Source organism: Labrus bergylta, chromosome 7, assembly GCF_963930695.1.
Source record: "Labrus bergylta chromosome 7, fLabBer1.1, whole genome shotgun sequence".
Classification (NCBI taxonomy): Eukaryota; Metazoa; Chordata; class Actinopteri; order Labriformes; family Labridae; genus Labrus; species Labrus bergylta.
In genome coordinates this window covers 31,290,667-31,302,863 of record NC_089201.1, presented here as the reverse complement: position 1 = coordinate 31,302,863, position 12,197 = coordinate 31,290,667, and the positions used below count along the sequence as shown (strand labels likewise).

Here is a 12,197-nt window from a genome sequence, read left to right as displayed (position 1 = left end):
ATTGAAGCCAGTTTGTTGAATAAATATGTGGAAATATGTTTTGTTTCGTGATGCTGTAACAGAAATGTATTGTGATATGCTTTGTGCATAATGAATTGGTAAGGAGGACTTACAGGGGGGCTGCCAGTGGCTGTGTTTGCCTGCAGCCAATTTAATTTAATTTAAATTGTTTTTGAATTAAGTGTTCTGTTTTGTTTTAATTCATGTTTTGTAAAAGAGGGGCAGATATTATAAGATTAATCTTCTTTCTGCTCCTTTTCATTCAAATTTTTGTTTTTAGATTTTATGTTTGTTTGTTTTTCTAAACTTTATTGTTTTTTTTTTAATGGAATAAAATTGACAAATAAAAATAAATAAATAAAAACAGGTGAAAAGTGCGCGGAAAGTCAGGCGGGTTAATAGACCGACGGGAATGCAGTGATTTCACTCAGTCCGCCATCTTTACTGAAGACGCCGGTGTTTCGGTTTGAAGTGTGACCAATAAGAGGCGTCTTTCATTCAGCGCTCTGTGTGGTTATCTTTGTTTAGTTTTACATTAAATATATATCCAATAAGTATATTTTATCTTCCGTGTCTGATATCTGTTAACAACCACACATGCATATATAATATTTACAGTCTATGGATACTACTCGCTGCAGGACCCCTCTTGTTTATGTTGATGAGTTCAAGAGCACCAGTCAGAGTCGTAATAAAAGTGCTTCTACAGAGTTTTAAGTAAAAGTACAAAGAGTGACAAAGATGAGACATTTGTCAGTTTGAGTCTATTACAAAGGTGTTTCCTGGTTTGTTTATAGATTAATGAAGCACCATGACTCTTGTTACTTTATTTGTAAAGGAGGAATAGTGACCATTTACCACATTACTAAATAACAGTATCACCTTTTTAAATGCTTTCTATAGTCTGATGTTGTTTATTGGTGATTACAGTTGATTGATCAGTTAATATTATCAGGAAAATGGAGGAACTACAGCATGTTGGGGCTCTTCAGGCAGCTGGTCATGAGGTTACAGACTTTGGAGGAATAATGGAATTTTAAAATTCATTACATGCATATATCTTTGAATAAATAAAAGATAGGAAGAAGATGAGGGTGTGTGAAGGAGATCCAGCAGAAGTTCAAACTCCTGACTGAAATTCCTCTCTGACAAATAAAAGTATTCCAGTAAAGTCAAAGTAGGCCTATCTGTACTGAAGCTCCATGAAGGAGACTAATCAGACCTTTAAAGACTTTAACACTAACATGTGATCCATGTCACAGCTGTTTTATAGAAATATGATTATTATCTTTGCATGAAGTTTCAGATTTCAACTCCATCACCGCCAACACCAGAACATTTGGAACAATCAGCAGAATCCAAACATTTGTACTCTTGTTTCAAATTATCCAATTTGTTTTTTATTGATCTTATCTGTAAGTTTTATTTCCCAACAGCAAGACTTAAATGTTTGGTAAACCTCTCGGGGGCTCAACGTCAAAACTGAGAAACATCCTGTTTAGTTGGTCAATCTATGTCATATTTACTTATATTCTGACACATTATAGAATAAATAATATCCTTACAACAGAAGACAGGTCTCAGTATGCTTGAATATAATCTATAAATAATATTAAACATTTGAATATTTCTTGAAGACGATTCAGAGCAGGACATGAACGTCCTCACTGATTATTATTATGTCCATGAAGGCAGCAGTCAGAGCCACCTACATGTGAAAACGTTGAGTAGTAATAATACATTACAGTTCCTGTTTTCAGTCTGCTCACTTGTCTGAAAAATAAAACTGATGGCGCCACCTGCTGGACAAACATTCAAAGCTTGATCCAAACAGCAGCCGAGCTCTTATCCAGCTGCTTCAAAGTGAGCAGCCTGATGACTCTGCTGGAGCCAGATTCACACGTAGCCCCGGCCGGGTCACACTCCTGTTCAGGTTTGATCTCTAAAGAGAGAGAAACTGTTCTGTAAGGCATTCCGATATAAACTACTGTAGGGTAGAGGTCACCGAGGGGCGGGCTGGAACAAAGAAAGATCAGTTGTAGTCTGTCTGTTGATGTCTCAGTATTTTTGCTGTCTTTCTTTTCTTATTGTATTTTGTCGTTGCTGTCCTGACCTTGTCTGTTTGTTTTTTCTGTGCCTTATTTGTCATGTATATGTCACCAGTTTGTCACGCTATTGCACCTCATTAAATGAATGAATGAATAAAAACCATTCCTGAGATAATCCACTGCTGGTACGGAGGTGCTCTCTGCCTCCTGTGTGTGAACAAAGAGTGTGTGTGTGTTTGAAGATACAAGTATATCCATCTCACATAGAACTGTGTTTGTCTTTGATTGAAATGGGGGCGGCAGTTGCGGTAGAGGGTCGCCGGTTCAAGTCCCTGGCCTGGTAGCTGGAGAGGTGCCAGTCCACTTCCTGAGCACTGCCCTTGAGCAAGGCACTGAACCCCAAAACTGCTCTGGAGCGCTCGCTGTGGGCCGCCCCCTCACTCTGAGACCTCTCCATTAATGCATGTCCACAGGATCCTGTTTGTTCATGTGTGTGTTCATGTTTATTAAACAGAGTGATTCATAAAGGATCAATTCAAAATGAAATATGAAACACACATTGTGAGTGTGTGTAGTTGTCAAACTGAAAGCAGACATCACAGCCGTTTTTACATCTGCACTCCTGAAAACATGGAAATCATTTGAGGAGGACTGCTCCTGACTGCAGCACTGAGGGAATGCTACTTTCAACATCAGGCTACTTTTAGAAAATGACCAACCCTGCCTTTAAGCGTGATATTGATTTGAGGTCATATCGCCCCGCCCTGCTAACCAGGCTACCGGAGCAGCAGCAGCACGGCGCCATGCTTCCTCTCCTGAACACAGACAGAAGAGAGGGAGTTGTTTTGATACAGCTGATCATTAAAATATCTAAAAGAAGTGATCATTCAGATTGGGAAATGTACCAACCTTCCTTGTTTGTGTGACTTTCAAATAAAACACAGTCCTCTCAACCTCACACAGTCCATGTTTTCTTGAAGAATAATTCTCTCAGGTGTTCAGAGTTCAGGTGTGTAGCTCCAGACGCCGCTGCAGCTCAGGCCGTAGTTCTCCTCTCTCACACTGTCGGGCAGCTCAAACTGAGCCAGCGGCCTCAGGAGGCGTCGGATGGCGTGCTCCTCAAACTGAGCTCTTCCTGGATCTCCGATCAGGACTTTGGTGCCGTGGGTCTCCATGCAGCGGTTCAACCAGCTGTGCAGGCTGGTGGCGAGGGACTGGTCGTAGAACATGTCGCCCAGCAGGATCAGGTGGAAGGCGGCGGGCGGTGAACCGATGATGTTGTGGGTGAGACACACAGGAGGCTGCAGGCCGTTCAGCTCACTGTTCATGTGCGTCGCCACGGCTGCCACTGGAACACAAACAGGCGGGTTAACACGTCACAGGGTTAGGCTTCAAGGAATCATGGTGTTCATGTGTTTCTTTTAATCACAGCAGTCTATATACAGGGTTCACACTCTTTTCCAGGGATCATTTTCCAGGACTTTTCCAGGACATTTTCAGCCATGATGGAGCTGGTATGACAGTCCGTGATCGTGCCACGCCAATATTAAGTGTAGTCTTTAACAAGGTTAATCACACCCACTGTGAGCTACCGCTTCAACGGTTAAACATTTAATATCATGTTAAGGTCCATTTTTTACACTTAACAACGCAGTATTATATTTGAAGAGACAATGCTAGCAAACAAGAAACTTTCAATGGATTCTTGTTCCTCGTGTCCCTGGCTGTACCCCTGAGAAGTTTCAGCAGATTTTACTGGAGACTTTTTTAAATTATTAAAGTTAAATTCTGGTCAAATTGCATAGAGACGCTGATATTTTAGAACATTTTAATTCATTTTTCTAAAAAACAAGAAACTTTCAATGGAAAGGTCTTCTGGTTTCTGTTTGTAGTTCATTTAAAGTCCCCATGATACTGACAGCAGGCAGAACATTATCTGCACTGAGGACCACCTCCCACAGACGGGATTCTGACAATGATTTGTTTGTCTTAAGAACCAGATACATGCAGTAAAAAAGTCTGTTCTAGATAAAAACTCATTTACAGCCACAGATCTGCTCGACTCTGTCACAAAAGCTGATGATTGTTAGATTCCCTGCATTCCTGAAACGCATCACAAACGATCGACCCGGCCTCCATGGAGGACAGACCTGACAAAGCTTCACTTTTCATTTCTTACAGATCTGCACAAGGATGCAGCCTCTAGTGGACACTCAATGAACTGCAGGATTTTGCACCTCAGCATCGGCTTCATTTTTAAAGACCGGAGGTTTCTGCTTAGTTTGACAAAGTGCAGTCTGAAAGCAAACCGAACCAAATGAAAAATGCAGCAATGTTGCAGCTCAATGATAAATGGATTGAGCTTGTAAAGCGCTTTTCTGGTCTTCTGAAGACTCAAAGCGCTTTTTACACCGCAGGTCACACCTACACATTCACACCCTGATGGTAGAGACTGCTGAGTAAAGAGACCATCAGAAATAACTAATCCCTTTCATAGACACACATATGCCACTGATGAAGCAGCGAGAGCAATTCAGGGTTCAGCGTCTTGCCCAAGGACACGTCGGAGATCTGGCTGCAGGAGCTCGGGATTGAACCCCCAAACCTTCGGGTTGAGAGACGACCGACTCTACCAACCGAGTCACAGCCGCCCCTGAATCGCCCAAAATTTCATACGTTAAAATGAAATAATGTTGAGCTCCATCACAGCTTTTTGACTTCTTGCGTCAACCATCTGAGACCTCAGCCAACCACACGAGAAAAAAACCTTCCACCCGTTGACGACATACAGCGAATGTTTTAATGTTCCTATCAAAATAAGAGCCTGAAAATGTGTCCATGCTGTGATGTCATGATGTGAGTAAATAACACAGTAGAGTAAGAGATGAATGAATGCTTACTAGGGTCGATGTCGTTAGCCACTACATCAGCGGCACCGCACAGAATGGCGGCGATGGCGGAGGCTCCGCAGCCGCTGCCCAGATCCAGAACGGTCTGACCCCGACACACTGCGGGGTGGTCCAGGAGAAACCTGAACACAGAGACAGAAACAAACAAAACAGCTGTTTAGGTTTGTGAAACCAACGAGACGCCAGAGTCACTTCCTGCTCCGTCCCACAGGTCGGAATCAAACCTACGGTCTCTGCACATTGTGGCCCTCGAGCTAACCACTAGGCCACCCCTTTATCTTAATGTCTTTGTTGCATAATTTCAACGTATTGAAGCGACTGCTCAAACTAATCTTTAAATGACAGTGAGCCTTTGTCCCAGGCGTCTGATGTGTTAGAAGTCCTTCACTAAAAGGTGGCTAAGGTCCTGGACCTCCTGACAACACTAAAGATCTGCACTGAGCAGCCGCTGAAGTCCTGAAGTCAAACACTGGAGCTCAGAGAGTTTAGTGAGAACAATAGAGAAGACGAGGGAACCAGCTGAACAATTGACTCAGGACTTTTGCTTTTATATCGTTATTAAGACGTCTCCTACTGAGCCAAGACACATGCACATTTCAAAAAATAAATCAACCTGTACTTGGTCCGAACTTCATGGTGTCACGTCCAACACGTCTTTACGACTTCATTCTCGGTTTGGGAGGCGTGGTCTCATTGGACAAATCATCATTATCATCTTATTTCATTAAAACTTCATTAAAGATAGAGTCGGTATCTTTTCAAAATAAAATACAGACTTCTCCTAAAGCTGCTCCATTGTCCCTTCTGGGCCTCCGTACATGTGTGGTGGTGACTGTGTCTGCAGAGACTCTGTCCTCTCACTGGATTTTACTGTTCTGCTTTGTTCTGGTTGACTCAGGATGTTTCTGGGCGGAGCTGGTGTGTTTTGTAGTGTCTCATCTGTATGCATGTACCTTATATTCTCTAATAATCAACATTTATGTCAAGTAGTCATGCTGCATAATCATATGTATCTCAGTAAACTGTATCTTAATAAACTGAAACTGCGCCTCAGGGTAAAAATGCATTTAGCAGAGCACACAGGAAGGAGCCCTCAGGGGAGGGTGAAAGAAAGTTCAGTACAGCAATACAGAAAGGTGAATCCTTAAAGTTACCAATAAAGATGAAGTTGAACAGATCAGATGGTGAAAAGAGGGCGTGAAGAAGCTTGTCCCCACGCCCCTGCAAAGCCATACATACTGTAATCTTTGTCTGTTTTAGTCTCTTCAGTTGAAGGGCTCACTGCTTTATGACTCCATGAATACAGCTTCCTGTGCTCATGTTCTTTGGCCTCCAGGTCCGGTCTCTGAAGAGGACTTTGCAAACTTTAAGGACTACAATTACACCGTGAAGAAAACAGAAAATAGATTCAGAACTTCAAAATGTTGCGGCTTCATTGGGTTCGGATGTAGGTTTAATCTGGGTCCAAATTTGATACAAAAAGTCACTACAGTTTCCTCCAGACAATGACAGCGCACAGGTGAGTGGAGGAGTGGATACAGTTCAGTGATTGGACGAGATTCAAACCGGCGAATATGACGGACGTGGACGTAGCAGCAAAGAAGAGAAAATATAATCAGAGTGAGGAGAAACACCACAATCATTGTTCATTTTAACTGCATTAAAGTTCATATTTTAACACCATATTTATTGACTTTAAAGGTCACATATTCTGCTAAACCCACTCCCCCATGTTCCTCTAACTCTAACATGTGTCTCTAGTCCGTCTACAAACCCCCCAATGATGAGAAAAGTCCATCCTCTCCGTCTTCTGCCTGCTCCACTTTTCAGAAAATGTGTGCTCAAACAGGCCGTTTGGAGATGTTCCCTTCATGACATCACAAAGGGCAGTAGCCCCTCCCCCAGGTGGGTGACACTCCCACAGCTAGGTGTTTGTTCTGCCCTCTGAGGCCGCGATCACACCGAGACGCGCCGCTGCAGACGCGGGCGCTCATAAATACATTTATTTCGTTTAGATTTCCAAGGTAATTCTAATTAGAGGAAACCATGGACCTAACTTCATATTACTTTACTGGAAATGTATTCAAGAAATGAGCAGCTATTTATCACCTGCTTCTCTGGAAATAGCAGAATATAATTACTCGGTGATGTTGGGATAATTCTCCATACATTTTGTGGTGAATTGTGATTTCATTTCAAATAAATGATTTGATAATTGTCACCTACTTACCATGAAATTTGGGGGTAATTTCAAAGAAATTGGAAAAAACAGTTACTTACCAATTAGGACTTGCTTACAATTAAGATCGGGCATTATTTCAAAGAGGTTACGTGCTAATTTTCACTCAATTGTCATGAAATTCAGGGGTAATTTCAATGAAATCAAAAAAAAGTTTGTCTAATTATCACCTAATTACGACGAAATTTGCGGACCTGTAAAGTGTTACCTAGATTTTTGTACAATTCAAAGTGTACATATCATTTTCCAGTAACTTTGACATTTGTCGTTTGAATGATTTACAACGGGGATGTAAAGCAGCTGTGCACCAACAGCTGTTAGTGACGTCACTACTAAAGAGGTGAAAGGTGAATGAAACAGGTATATTAGAGATCTCACCGTGACAGCGCCTGTCCTCCGGGCCAGTAGATCGCCCAGTACGGGTCCTCGTAGGGCCACAGTTCGGGTCTCTCCGTCCAGAATCTGCAGCTGGGAGTGAACAGCCTCAGTCTGAGCTCCGGGGTGAGGCTCTGCTCTCCGACCACCTCCGTGTTTTCACCGATAAATCTGCGGCTGTGAGACACACACCTCCGTCTGAATGCTGTGAACGACCCTTTAACACACCTGCTCCATGTAGAGGACTTAAAGAGTCCAAACATGACCAGTTAGCCACGGAGCTACTCGTCAGAGCCCTTCTTATGTCTCTGTCACCTTCTGTCGTTTTTTAACATCTTAAAACCTGATAAGAAATGAAAACACACAACTTTCTTCTTCGTTGGCTGGCATCCAAAAAGTTGCATTACTGCCATCTGCTGGATTTAATTATTACTCACATTCCTAAATCCTCCTCAATAAACCTGTTCTCAAGAGAGATTTAAACAAGCATCTTCGTCCTCTCCCTCTCTCCCCACACTCCAAAATACTTTTTACATCTCTTCTTACGAGTCCCTCTCTCTCCATTTCTGACATCATGTTCTGTCTATGTGCTACATACTTTCTACATTTAATAACTACATGTTCAACTGTTTCTGCTAGATTGCATATCTCACAAAGACCAGATGAATGTTTTCCAGTGATATGTAGAGAGCTATTTAAATGACTGTGACTGATTCTTAACCTGGACATTACGACCTCCTCTCTTCTGTTGCTCCCTCTGTATTTTACTTTATCTATTTCCCTCTGAATTGAATATAAATGTCTTCCCTTTGTCTGATTGTTCCGATATTGTTGCCATTCCTGTTTGATTTTACTCCATATGACTCGTTTCCCCTCTGACTGAGATCATTTGATGTTAATATCAATCCTCTCTTTCTTTACAGCTTCCTTTGCCAACCTGTCCACCTTTTCATTTCCTGCTATACCTGAATGTGCTGGAACCCACATGAACATCACATCTGTCCCCTGTTTAACCACCTGGGAATGTGTAAATATGATTTCATATAATACATCTTGACGACTGTGAGATGATCCTGATTGAATACTGTATAAAGCGCTGACTGAATCACTGCATATCAGCACTTTCCTTCCTGTTGTTATGAAGCTCCTTTTCTTTTTATTATAAAAAAGTAATAAATGTAATGAGATGTCTTGTAGGAATGGATAGGGGAGCTGATGTTGCTGCCTTAAAATATATATATGTGGCGTTAATTAGAACTAGGATTGAGTATGGGAGTGTGGTATATGGATCTGCAGCAAAGACAACACTTGCAAAGTTAGAAATGATTCAGGCACAGGCTCTTAGGATATGTATTGGGGCAGTGAAATCATCTCCAATATGTGCACTTCAGGTAGAAGTAGGAGAGATGCCACTATGTTTAAGGAGGAAACAGCTATTAGCTAATTATTGGCTGAACTTGAGAGGACACGGAGACAGTCACCCAACAAAATCAGTGTTAAAGGATTGCTGGGAAAAAGAGAGAACAATTAAGTCCAGTTTTGGATGGATAGGGGATAGAGTGGCGAGAGATATGGGAGTGTATGACAAGGATATCAGTCCAGCTGTTTTATGGCCACCAGTTCCAATGTGGATGCTTGAGACAGCTGAAGTAGACTTGGAGTTACTAAAGATAAAGGAAAGGAAAAGAAATGTTGATTTAGTTAGTGAATTCTATGAACACATAGAACAGAGATATGGAGATCATGTACAAGTATTCACAGATGGATCTAAAGACCCGATGACAAATGCAACAGGATCAGCTGCGTTTATCCCAAAAGGTTCAAGGTTGAAGTAGTGAAGAGAACGTCAGATTTCCTGAACGTGTACACAGTAGAGTTGTACGCCATTTTAGTTGCATTAGAATGTGTTGAGCAAATGAAAGGAATGGAAGTGGAAGAGGTTGAATAAAAAAGGGAAATAAATAAATAGATAAATAAATAAAGAGATAAAATAAGGTTAGTAACTCTCGCGCTAAGTGACCCAGATAAATGATTAGTCTTTTCACTTAGTGGAAGTTACTAACAAAAGAACAAATGCTGCATGAGAGAAGGTGACAGGTCAGAGGAGAAAACACCAAGATGAAGTTTGATAATAAGTTCAGTGCAAAAAATAACAACGCATCACGGCACAAAAGCCAGAAGTATCTGCTCCACAATTTCACCCTTGAACATTTACAGCGTGGTCGGGGGCACAGCTCTCTCTGGGGGATTAATCAAACAGTGACGCTCTCCCAACAGAACAAGCTGGACCAAACGGATCAGTGCGCTCTTTTGAACTTACTGCAGAGCGCACGCTTCACCAAATCATCTAATAATGCAAAACCAGCCAAAGTAACGCCTGTCACAGACGACTTTTTAAGGTTTTCAGACCAATTAGGCAACGGGTCTGTTTCAAACCACACAAAATCACTTATTTTGTGTTTTGAATTAAAAAAAACTGGGAACATGCATCTAGGTTGAGATGGATTCTGGCGTGCTGTGACACTCGTGGTGCTTTTTATTTGTAGTTTCAATGTTCTACCTCTAGATTCTGTGTGTAAGCATGCTCAGAGCTGTGCTTATATTTACACACATTTCTAAGTAAAAGAACAAGTTGATAAATTCCACTCTTTGTGTGGGAATGTTCTTACACACTCATTACTCACAGATCCGTGCTCACACACTGTTGATAGATGAGCCCCCTGATTTTGTGCTTCAAACGTTCGTACACACGGTTTAAGCACATATCTGTTAGTGAATGAGGCCCATTATCTTTTGTTTCTCTGCAATCACGTTCAACTGGATGCCTCATTATAGAGCGTAATGCTGCAGCTCCCCCTGGTGGTGAACCTGTGTCAATGCTATGTGAGCCCTTAAGACGTGATCATGTGAAAGCTTCCCCCAGTTTGAAGCAAAGAAATAAATCATTTTACAATCTTTAAAAATCAGATATATTTATACAATTTACTATATTTATTTAATACCACATTCTACTCTAATTCTGTGTAGAAGCAGCATGTTTGTGTGGACAATATCACACTGTGGAGCTGAATGAAATGTGAGTCTGTCTCAGAACACTTTCACTAACAGAGACCGCACCTTTACTGATTGAAATAAAGAGTAAGAGTCAGGTGAGGGGGGAGAAGGACAAATGTGTGGATCTTTGTGGAAAACAAAGTTTTATTTCAAATACAAGCGGAGAAGAAAATTACAGAGAGCAGACAGAGAAATAATCTCTTCAGATCGATCAGTCTGGGAGAAAACTGTGGAAACAGTGACACCTGCTGGCAGAAAGCAGTGATAGCAGCAACAGAACCTAAACATGAATTATTATTCAAATAAAACCCTCCACAGATTTAATTTATTTCTATTTAAAATCCTGAGATAATAAAAACAGAAGGTTAAAACATCAAAGTGTAATAAACATCAGAAGTTAAAAATAAAGATAGTTTGATAACGTGTCCGTTGTTACCCTGACATGATGAATGAATATCAATGATTGAGTCTGCATGTTATTCAGCTCTTTTTATATCATCTCATATCACATCAAATATTCAGGTGCTGACTCTGCACCTGGATCCAGACATCCTGTTTGTAGTTCTTTTAAAAACTCAGTGAAGCCTCCGACCAACGACTCGTGGTTAAAAGCAGAACTTCACACTTTAACTTGCACAGGTGGAATCAACTTCTACTGTTATCTGTGAATATGAGTCAATGAATAACCTGCACCACTACACATGTCCACAGGGTGGCGCTGCAACAGAAACATTTATATCCAAATCAAAGAGTTCATCTTCGGTCGTTGAGTCATGAAGCAGTTTAAATTCAGAATATGAGAATAGAAAAATGTCCGAGGTCATGGTCCTGTGTGTGACGGTGGAGCTGATCTCAGAGCAGCTCAGACTGCAGCACTGAGAGTCATCTGCGCTGTGATTGGTCCGTCAGTCTCCCAGTAACACAGCCCAGTTAAAGACACACCAGCTGCTGCTTCCAGCTCTGTGATCAGCAGGATCCTCTCTTTAAAGACTCAACTCCACCAGCTGTTGATATAAAAAGACATAAATGAGAGATTAGACTCTGAGAGAGACTTCATGATTATTCTGATTATCAGTGATACAGAACATCCACTATGAAGAGCAGCAGGGACTTCAGTCCTGCTCAGAAGTGAAGTGGGCGTGGAAAGTAGCACGCCACCTTTCAGCTCTCGTGGTCACTCGTGTTGGTGACTTGAAGCTGAAAGGGACAGAGAGTCCTTGAAGGCATCATCATGTCAGAGACGGTTGAGTGATGTGTTTACTGAGAGTCCTTGAAGGCATCATCGTGTCAGAGACAGTTGAGTGATGTGTTTACTGAGAGTCCTTGAAGGCATCATCATGTCAGAGACAGTTGAGTGATGTGTTTACTGAGAGTCCTTGAAGGCATCATCATGTCACAGACAGTTGAGTGATGTGTTTACTGAGAGTCCTTGAAGGCATCATCATGTCACAGACAGTTGAGTGATGTGTTTACTGAGAGTCCTTGAAGGCATCATCATGTCACAGACAGTTGAGTGATGTGTTTACTGTTGATTCATGTAAACTGTGTTTAAATCTAGCAAGAGCAGTTTCT

General features: G+C 41.6%; 2 protein-coding genes across 2 annotated transcripts in view; both read right to left on the bottom strand.

Moving 5' to 3' along the window:
- LOC136179609 (NLR family CARD domain-containing protein 3-like) overlaps nt 1-12,197 on the bottom strand; it is a 265,362-nt gene that overhangs the window by 209,961 nt on the left and 43,204 nt on the right. The gene's annotated exons all lie outside the window — the stretch shown is intronic.
- LOC136179629 (electron transfer flavoprotein beta subunit lysine methyltransferase-like) lies at nt 2,718-7,927 on the bottom strand. Its single transcript, XM_065956470.1, has 3 exons — nt 7,575-7,927; nt 4,949-5,079; nt 2,718-3,396 (listed from the first exon to the last, which is right to left on the bottom strand). Exons 1-3 carry the CDS (start codon nt 7,832-7,834, stop codon nt 3,047-3,049), a joined length of 741 nt encoding a protein of 246 aa, XP_065812542.1. The 5' UTR covers nt 7,835-7,927; the 3' UTR covers nt 2,718-3,046.